Source organism: Platichthys flesus, chromosome 6, assembly GCF_949316205.1.
Source record: "Platichthys flesus chromosome 6, fPlaFle2.1, whole genome shotgun sequence".
Taxonomy (NCBI): domain Eukaryota; kingdom Metazoa; phylum Chordata; class Actinopteri; order Pleuronectiformes; family Pleuronectidae; genus Platichthys; species Platichthys flesus.
The window spans coordinates 1,780,783-1,791,464 of NC_084950.1; the positions used below are offsets into that span (position 1 = coordinate 1,780,783).

Sequence of the window (10,682 nt, forward strand, 5' to 3'; positions counted from 1 at the left end):
AGGACATTAGAACACACACAGACACACACACCCGCACACACACACACACAAACACACACGTGCTGTGCAGACCCTGATAACAGCTGAACTGAACTAAAGCTTTGACCTGTGAACATCGTGGGAGAAGGACAATAAAACCTTTTACGTCCTCTTCATGTGAACCTTCAGCAGACTGGTTTATATAACTGATTTGTCAACAGCCAATAAATTATGTGTTAGACAATGACGATGACCTCACAGAAACCAGGCGAGCTAGTTTCCCCACAGCGGCTGGTTTTGCTCTCAGTGTGGAAACCTGCGAGCTGCGTGTCGGAACATGGGGAAAACTTGCAGAGTCAGAAAGTTGTGCGTTCTGTGCGTGGTCTTGGCCTTGGCCTCAGTGGCGACCATCGTCACGTTGTGGACTATTGCCCTGACGGGGGGAGACGGGGGTGGTGACGTCACAGCTCCTTGGGACAGGTAGGTGACGGACACTTGTCCCCTGTGTCCTCTGCTGCAAGAACCAATCGTAGACTGAAGATGGAGACGCCCACTGTCTCTCCTGCACGGGACGTTATGTGGATTCAGTGCAGAAGGAGCCTCAGCTGTCAATCATAATGTTTCAGCCAAATGACTAGTTAAAACCCAACTCACCAGCAAGATGAACATATTATATCATCGTTATTTCATCCTTATCTCCTCTCTTTTAAAACTGTTTTAATTTATCATTGGTTTATCCTCTTTTAGTATTTTATTACTTTATCTTTATTTCTCCTTTATCTCCTGTCTTTTATTATTTTATCATCTTATCATACCATCATTATCTTTGACAATCCCCTGCTGGTGTTTACTCATTGTAAATTTATGACTTTTATGATAGTGATCCCTGTTGTAATGTTTTGCTGTGTCTGGTTGATCATTTGTTATTTCGTTCACAGGTTTGAAACTAATGTAAAGTAACTAAATACTCAGCTTTAACAGATTACAATTGATTTGTGTATTCAGCTGTCAATCAAGACGTTTCACCCAGTTTTTACATCATCAAATAACTATAAGAACCAAACTCATCAGAAACACGAACACTTGAACAAACATCAGTGTGATGAGAGCAGCCTAAATCAGAGATCTTCAACAGGGGGTCCGCGACCCCTAGGGGGTCCGCCGAGGTACTGAAGGGGGGTCGCAACATTTTTGGTTGATTAGACACATTTAAAAAAAAAAAACACCAATTTAAATAGACATTTACATGAATCCTACATATTGTAGAGAAGGGATAAATGGAGGCAGAAGACGTTATCATTCAGTCAGCAATGCACACACTGCAGCTCCTATACCATGCATGTTTTAAAAAAAAACAAGAATATATGAACCTGTGTATTATTTGACTAGCTTAGTATTGAATGCACAATAACAGGGTAGCTATGTTTATACATGGCACTAGGACCAGTTTTATATAAAACACAATTTTTATGCAATATATATAGTAGGGGGGGCCCTGCTCCACCGCACCATCAGATTGGGGGTTCTTGACCTGAAAAACATTGAAGTCCTCTGGCCTAAATGATAGAAAACATCTGTTATGTGTATTTCGGGTGCATGTCCCATCTGCTAACACGGAGGAGGTGGGTTTGTGACCTGTCCCATGCTGTCATGTCGTCCATCTTTATTTACCCTCATGGTTTACACCCTAACCTGAAACCTACAGAGGTTATTTATGTGAAGTATATGTACTCAGTAGAGTTGTGTGTTCTGCTCAGGCTTCGTCTCTCCAGCGCTCTGGTCCCTGAACGTTACATCATCAGCCTGTGGCCTCGTCTCAGCCGGGACCCGAACTCTGGCCTCTTCATCTTCACGGGTGATAAACGTCTCTTATCTGCTCTGGACTCACGTGTCCCAGTAAACACATAAAACCTCACATGATGGAAACACACATTCTTCATGTTTCTATTGGTACCATCGACTTTTATAGCTTTATTCATAACAGCACATGCTTCCAATTTAAAGTCATATTTCTATTTTGTAATCCTTCTCTCGTCATCTTGTGCTTTGTTCACCAGCCTCGAGAGAATTCTTTATTTTATTTTAAAAAACATGATGCACCATAAATCATGTAAAAGTGTGAGATTGAACCACACTGAGTTTTCATCTGTTGCAGGTTCAGTCTGTAAATAACAACATGAAACATGAAAATAAGCAGATTGTTGGTAAATTCCTCCCAGATGATCATAACTTATTTTTTATCAGTATAAGCTTTAGGTTTGTAGAATCTGCAACATGAGTTAAAACCACTTCTCTTCTTTGAGCTTCTGCTTTTCTTCTCCTTCTTTTGTGCGTCTGCAGGAAAATCCACTGTGGAGTTTGAGTGTGTGAAAGAAACACAACTGATCCTGATTCACTCCAACAAACTCAACTACACCGTGCTGAACAACACACACACTGTCAGAGTCACTGCTACAGGTACACACAGACACTCACACACATACAGTCAGAGTCACCGCTATAGGTACACAAACACAAACACACGCACACACACACACACACACAAACACATATACACAAACTATCGTTGTTGTTCATTAAACTAAACATTGATAAAATATTGATATATTTATTATTTATAAACATTTTAAACACAGTTTCAAGTTATATACAAATTCTACACTTGAAATTTCAACTACTTCCCCCCCACTCTGTGCGGTGCAGGCGGCGGCCCGGCTCCCGGCGTCCAGCTGACCTGGTTACAGCTGGACACTCAGTACCTGGTCATCCAGCTGGACAGTGAACTGACCCCAGGTCAGAGATACCAGCTGTACACAGAGTTCACAGGAGAACTGGCTGACGACCTGGCTGGGTTCTACAGGAGCGAGTACGAAGAGGACGGAACCAGAAAGTCAGTTTTCTTCAACTCCTGCTCTGAAGCAGTTTGAGGGTTGAGATGATTTCAAATATAAAGTTTGATTCCACAGGATCGTGGCCACGTCTCAGATGCATCCGACTCACGCCAGGAAGACGTTCCCTTGTTTCGACGAGCCGGCGATGAAAGCTGTTTTCCACATCACGCTCACTCATCCGCCCGGAACCGTGGCCCTGTCCAACGGGATGGAGACAGGTCAGTGAAGGCAGCACGGTCCACAGAGGATCCACGAGATACAAACCAGTCAGGGCTGATCCCAAATCAGATATCAATTCAACTTCCACCCGCTGGTTCTAGATATTGTGAACACCACAGTAGAGGGAGTGGCCGTGACGCAGACCACGTTCGAGCCCACCAAGAGAATGTCCACGTACCTGCTCGCCCTCATCGTCTGTGACTACACACACCTCCGTGCTGCACAAGGACACACACTGGTAAGTGTCTCAATGGTGTTCCTCACTTTAACATCATCAGTTTGTCAACAAATACTGACAACACAACCGAAGAGTCACAACACAACCAAATACTCACAACACAACCGAAGAGTCACAACACAACCAAATACTCACAACACAACCGAAGAGTCACAACACAACCAAATAATCACAACACAACCAAATACTCGCAAGACAACCAAATACTCACAAAACAACCGAAGAGTCACAACACAACCAAATAATCACAACACAACCAAAGAGTCACAACACAACGAAATACTCATAACACAACCGAAGAGTCACAACACAACGAAATACTCATAACACAACCGAAGAGTCACAACACAACGAAATACTCATAACACAACCGAAGAGTCACAACACAACCAAATACTCACAACACAACTGAAGAGTCACAACACAACCAAATACTCACAACACAACCGAAGAGTCACAACACAACCAAATAATCACAACACAACCAAATACTCGCAAGACAACCAAATACTCACAACACAACCGAAGAGTCACAACACAACCAAATAATCACAACACAACCAAATACTCACAACCAAATACTCGCAAGACAACCAAATACTCACAAAACAACCGAAGAGTCACAACACAACCAAATACTCACAACACAACCGAAGAGTCACAACACAACCAAATACTCACAACACAACCGAAGAGTCACAACACAACCAAATACTCACAACACAACCGAAGAGTCACAACACAACCAAATACTCACAACACAACCGAAGAGTCACAACACAACCAAATAATCACAACACAACCAAATACTCACAACCAGATACTCACAACACAACCAATGACCACCGGGGTCATAGTTAATGGAAAAACAATATGGAAGGTTATTACAATTACAAAAACAAAGATAACCCAGATCTGCTGCTGTGTCTTCAGATCCGTATCTGGGCTCGCCGGTCGGCCATCGATCAGGGCCAAGGGGACTACGCCCTCAATGTGACTGGACCTGTGCTGGACTTCCTCCAGTCGTACTATAACATCTCCTACCCGCTGAGCAAGTCAGGTGCGTCTGCGCTCATCATTCATCATCTCTCATCATCTGACCTTCCTGAGATGATCCATGTTCCTGCTCCTGGTCACAGTCGTCCCGTGACTGTGGGTCATTCAGTCTTCTCCCTTCCTCTCAGATCAAATCGCGATCCCCGACTTTTACTTCGGTGCGATGGAGAACTGGGGTTTGGTGACGTACAGAGAAACCAACCTTCTCTACGACCCTCTGACCTCGTCCATCAGAAACAAGGAGACCACTGTCACCATCATCGCTCATGAACTGGCCCACATGGTGACCTCCTGCTCTCCTGTTGTTCTTGTATGTCTCGTGTGTGTTGTCTGGTTCTCTCAGTGATCAGTGAACTCTGTGCTGCAGTGGTTTGGGAACCTGGTGACTCTGCGCTGGTGGAACGAGGTGTGGCTGAACGAGGGCTTCGCCTCCTACGTGTCCTACCTGGGAGCCGATCACGCAGAGCCCGCCTGGAACCTGGTCAGAACTCGCAGGTCCAAGCTGAAGGTCACATTAAAGACTCATAACCTGAGAATAATCTGGAAACGTTTCTGTCCCTGCTCCAGAAAGACCTGATCGTACTGGACGACGTCCACCGAGTGTTTGCAGTGGACGCGTTGACCTCGTCTCATCCTCTGTCCTCTGAAGAAGACAGCATCATCCGTCCAGACCAGATCAGCCAACAGTTTGACGTCATCTCCTACAGCAAAGTAAACCTGATTCTATACTCTGGATAAATCAGTCCTGTTTATGTTTGATGGTTTTATATATTTTCTATGTGTTGTTATTTGTGTTATTATTCACATGTTATCTCCTCAGGGTGCAGCCGTGCTTCGGATGTTGTCTGATTTTCTCTCCGAGTCGATCTTCGTCCAGGGACTCAGCGTACGTTTTTAATATTACAACAAAAACATGTTGATGTGATGAGTCTTCCTCTAATTCAGTAAAAACCTGATGACAACCGGATTTTAAATGTGATCGTTTCCCTGTCTCTTCCTCCTTTTGTCTCCAGCGATACCTCAATCACTTCGCCTACAGCAACACAGTAGGAAACGACTTGTGGCAACAGCTACAACTGGTAAGATGGAAGATTTCTATATTTTCAAAAAAAGGACGCAGCCCCTTGAATCGAGACTAAGTTTGTTCTGTCAGGTGGTGGAAGCCAACAACGTGTCACTTCCTGGTCCAGTTTGTGACATCATGAACCGCTGGGTGCTGCAGATGGGCTTCCCTGTGGTGACCATCGATACCACCACAGGAGCGGTTTCCCAGAAGCACTTTCTGCTGGATCCAGAGTCAAAGGTCACGGTCGAATCCCCTTACAGGTACGGGTTAGGGTTAGGGTTAGGGTTTCATGAAGTCTGCAGGGATGAGTCTATAGTTTAAGATTTAAGGATTCATTTGTCTCGTTGTCCTTATGCCTCAGTCGGGATGTTAAGTGTATCCCCCCCCCCCCCCCCCCCCCCCCCAGGTACGAGTGGATGATTCCTGTTCGGTGGATGAAGTCCGGTGAAGTCCAGAGAGACAGGTGGTGGCTGATGGAAAAGGAAGGTGTGTGATATTTCACTGATTAATGAAATGTAGATAATGAATTGTGAAGCTCAAACTTTCAGGCTGTTTTCACCGTCTGTTTTTGCCTCGGTCAGCTGTGAACCTGGAGATGAAGACTGGAGGTTTGTGGATTCTGGCCAACGTCAATGTCACTGGTTTTTACCGAGTCAACTATGACCTGGGGAACTGGGAGCGGCTCCTCGCCCAGCTGGACTCCGAGCACCAGGTACAGTGAAGTGTTTTACGTCCTCTGAACAAGGGAAAGCTACTACTAAAGATTTACTTTATTTAAGCGTTGCAGTTGTGCTTCCCTTGTTTCTCCAGTGTTTTATTGATGAGTTGCTTGTGTTTCAAACCCTGTGACTGAGCTGGTTCTGTGGTCCAGGTGATACCAGTGATCAACAGAGCGCAGCTGGTGGACGATGCTTTCAACCTGGCCAGGTGCGTCCGTCCACTTTCAGGTTTCACCTCATTTTCCTGCCTGGTCTCATTCGTACGTTATATGTTTCACGTTTCTCTTAATTCTTATAGTGTTACCTCACAACAGTTTCCCTTTCCCATCATGCACCACTGTGGTTTCATGGACGGCAGACGTCGGTTGTGAATGAATCCGACAGAATCCTGCAGTTCTCTGTTCTTCAGGAGAATTCCTTGAAGTTTACTTTCTCTTGTGATGTGACCACTGAGCAGTAGAACCTTTTTCAAAATTCAATAAACGGATCCATAAAGTTAATAAATAAATATGACCCGATCTGTCAGGACCGTTTTATAGCTCTTTTCTCAAACAATTTCAAAAGACAGATACACAAAAAACATGTGTGTGATTGTGTTTTGTATCTAAATCCTGTAACGGGCTCTTGTCTCTGCAGAGCTCAGCTTATCTCCACCTCTCTGGCTCTGAGGACGACCTCCTACCTGCTGCTGGAGACCCAGTACATGCCCTGGCAGTCGGCTCTGAACAACCTGCAGTACTACGACCTCATGCTGGACCGGACTGACGCCTATCAGCCTATGCAGGTGCAACACATCATATGTAGAGTGACCTGTGTGTTTCAGAGTTTTACTTCTAAAGGATTTTAGATCAGAGCAAATAGATGATGTTTGTCAGTGAATCTCTGTTTCAACCAGAGGAACTAGGGTCTAAATTAAGATACTGTCATTTTTAAAAGCCTTCAGCTGCAAAACAAAAGAAGATTTAGTCACGATAACATCGTTCGCAGTTGTGAATCAGAAAACTTAGTAACTTACCATCGTTGATTTTTGTGAGTCTCAATCATCTCACAGAGAATCTCTGCAGAAGCTCTTAGCGTCTCTTTCTTACTTCACAATGAACATTTTGAACATTTTGAAGAAGTTTTTTGTTCTTGTCATTTGCCGACGTTGATTCAATATATTAGAAAAGCAGTAAATCCATATTTATAATTATTGCACAAATACTCAGTTTTGAATATGTTTAATTAAGTGGCTGGTGCTTTTGATTGACACGCAGCTTCAGTCTGAGTTCAGATTAACCAGCGTCCTTCACTCTCCTCTCTGTAAAACCTCCAGAACTACATGAGGAAGCTGGTGACTCCACTCTTCCTGCACTTTAAGAACATAACATCAAACTGGACCCGTGTTCCTGACGGACTCACTGACCAGTGAGTAAACTCACCTGGAATACAAAGTCATTTTTCTGCCTCCTGATCAGGAGCAGCACTTACATTTCATGGATTCGTGGGTGATTCACCACAGCATGACAAACACCTGTCAACTTTGTTCTGTTCAACTTTAAGAACTAAAGATGTTTTAACAGGTTTGTCTCCCCCTGCAGGTACAACCAGGTCAATGCCATCTCTGTGGGCTGCAGGACAGGACTCACTGAATGTCAGAGCTTGACCACGGCCTGGTTCAAACAGTGGATGGAAAACCCCAGAGACAATCCGTAGGTCTAGCTTATGTTTTTAAGTCATGGAGCTAAGAAAAAGTTTATTTACTTTAACCCAAAACTGTGAAACGCTGAAGTGGCTAACCACTGGTCAACTGACATGAGTCACTTCTCTGAACTTCTGTTAAATCACTGACCAACACAGACGCACAACAAAGATCCAGAGAAACGTGCACAAACACTGAGAAAATCAGTTTTCATAATATCCAGTCAGTCAGTGTATTAACTGCGTCTCTCTCCAGGATCCATCCTAACCTGCGTACGACCGTGTACTGCAGCGCGGTGGCGGCAGGCGACGAGGCCGAGTGGGAGTTCGGTTGGTCCCAGTTCAAGAACGCCACATTAGCCAGCGAGGCGAGCAAACTCATGTCTGCACTGGCCTGCACCAAAAACAAGCAGCTGCTGCAGAGGTGCGTATCCTTCCTCCCTGAAGAGGAGGAGGACGTAGAGACCCAATGAGCCTGGGGAAATGACCAATGTCCATCTTGGTTCTGTCCACAGGTACCTGTCTCACACCTTGAATCCAGCCATGATCCGGAAGCAGGACGCCACCTCCGTCATCACGTCCGTCGCCAGCAACAGGGAGGGACAGAGTCTGGCCTGGGACTTTGTCCGGGATCAGTGGGAATACATGTTCACACAGTGAGTAACGTTTTGACTGAGGGTTATATGTCGACATGGAAGACGTCCGGCGTCGGGCTGGTTCAGGAACAGTCGATGGACGACAACTGACGCCACGTAACAGAAAGACTAGAGTGTTGAGTTGAGTTACCTCAGTGACATTGACCAATAGGGAAACAGATGACATCACTCTGCCTGCAGTGACGAAGACACACACAAATGTAAACAAACTGTTCGTTGTCGGAATATAAAACATAGACTTCGGGTCTGGAAAGTGAAGAGCCTGAAACCTGTCTTCTATGTACTGACCAGCAGGGGGGGACTCCTCTGGTAGTTTCTATAGAAGTCTACAAAAAGTGACTCTACTTCTCACTTTATAACTTTATCACTTAATAAGTAAACATGAAGGAGTTTATGTCTCTAGTCTTCTTCAAACAGCTTATGTTGATTTAGTGAATTATTTTTCAGGTATGGCGTGGGCTCTTTCTCCTTCGCCTCCATGATCAGCGGCGTCACCGCGAGGTTCTCCACAGCTGCTGAACTTCAACAGGTTGGCAGTTGTTACTGAATCTAACTTATTGTGTTAGTGTGGGTCTGTTGTCTGAACTGTTCTCCGTGTCTCCCTCTGCCAGCTGGAGGAGTTCGTGGAGCAGAACAGTGCAGCCGGGTTCGGTTCTGCGACGCTGGCGGTGGAACAGGCCGCGGAGAGAACCAGAGCCAACATCAAGTGGCTTCAGCTGAACCAACAGGAGATTCTGGACTGGTTCAACAGCCAGAGCCGACACCAGATCCAGAGACACAGTGCCGTCACTCGTCTCACATGTAACAAAGACCAATAAACAAGACACCAACATGTTGTTGTGATGATAAGAAACAAAATCCAGTCCGGCAGCAAAGAGTCGGCATTTGTATCGTAACCTTATTCATATAAATAAGTAATTATTATGCTAACATGATTTTTATGTAACGTCGTTTCTGTTCGTCTGTCCTGTCCTTGTGAAATAAATAACAAATGTTGAGATGGACTCAAGGATCAAGCAATTCAAATCTGGAGGTCAAATTTTGCTGCGACCCGACAAAGCACAATTGTTGCCTTGTGAACACAAATGTAAACACACCTTGTGGGAATTCCTTCAGTCCGAGAGCAAACGTTCAGTTCGATATAAGGAGAGACTGATTCTTTTTTGGTGGTCGTAAGGAACTGATTGGAATTCACATCCAAAAATTCAAACAGGAGGTCCTGTGGTTGGATGTATGACCGATACCCCAGCCAGCCACCAGGGGGAGATATAAATGCGTTGGCTTACATCTTAATTCAGTGTCTTGCCTGGACGAGTGGATCGATCCAGTGCAGTAACTTTCGAGGCCTCATTAGAGTTCTGACTAAACCCCTTTTCTTCTGGTTCTGAATGAAAACCACCAAACAGCAGAACGTGGTGACGAGCCACCGACTGTTTATTGGTCTGAGTCGTCACAGCCACAGATGCACACAGCGACAGACAGACATGAATCAAACAATAACTTATTATTTTACACGGGAGAGAAACGTTTCTTCTCCACTGACCAAAAGAAAAACAGTGATTTGAAGAACACGACTTTCAAACCAGGAACCAAACTACGTCTTTTTGTGTTCACAGACGACAGAGTCAGAATAAAAGTAAAGACACATTATTCAGAAGCCATTTCCAACACTATACATCACAGAAAGAAAAACATTAATATCAACACGAGACTTCTTTGATGATTTACAAGCTCCGATGTTTTTATGATAAAAACACATTATAATGTTTTTGCCATGAACGTTTATTAAAGGTTTTAGTTTAGCATGAAACTGAGGGAAAGTTGATGCCGGTTTTATCTGGTGGCGCCAAAACATATCTCACATTCCTCATTGAAATGAATTATTTTCTAAAACTGAAACATTTTCTGTTTAATCTAATTTGGTTTCTGAAATGAGACGTTTTGCTTATATTTCTAAATAGTGATTTAGATTCAGAAAGTGTGAGCGAAGCCGGATGAGGACGAACTTTCCCGGCAGCGTGATCGTGCTCATGCAAAACGACCGCGGCTCACGAGACAAGAAGTTGAGCTTCAACACACAAAGAGGTTTCACCTTAGAAGTGAAACCACTGCAGCATTCACCGATGATACTTCACCGTACTAGTTTGATAAGATGTTAAAAAACTCCTGTGACCGGCT

The 10,682-nt window shown here is 44.4% G+C and overlaps 1 protein-coding gene across 1 annotated transcript; it reads left to right on the forward strand.

The window, feature by feature from the left end:
* Window positions 1–279: 279 nt before the first annotated feature.
* LOC133954654 (aminopeptidase N-like) lies at window positions 280–9,439 on the forward strand. The gene is made up of 23 exons (XM_062389079.1): window positions 280–459; window positions 1,737–1,834; window positions 2,320–2,436; window positions 2,683–2,869; window positions 2,946–3,088; window positions 3,191–3,327; window positions 4,261–4,387; window positions 4,512–4,666; window positions 4,751–4,864; window positions 4,951–5,094; window positions 5,204–5,269; window positions 5,397–5,462; window positions 5,537–5,709; window positions 5,856–5,935; window positions 6,031–6,161; window positions 6,321–6,376; window positions 6,805–6,952; window positions 7,484–7,575; window positions 7,749–7,859; window positions 8,105–8,272; window positions 8,364–8,504; window positions 8,952–9,033; window positions 9,116–9,439. The coding sequence occupies exons 1-23, from the start codon at window positions 317–319 to the stop codon at window positions 9,320–9,322; spliced, it is 2,886 nt and encodes a 961-aa protein (XP_062245063.1). The 5' UTR covers window positions 280–316; the 3' UTR covers window positions 9,323–9,439.
* The last annotated feature ends 1,243 nt before the right edge of the window (window positions 9,440–10,682 follow it).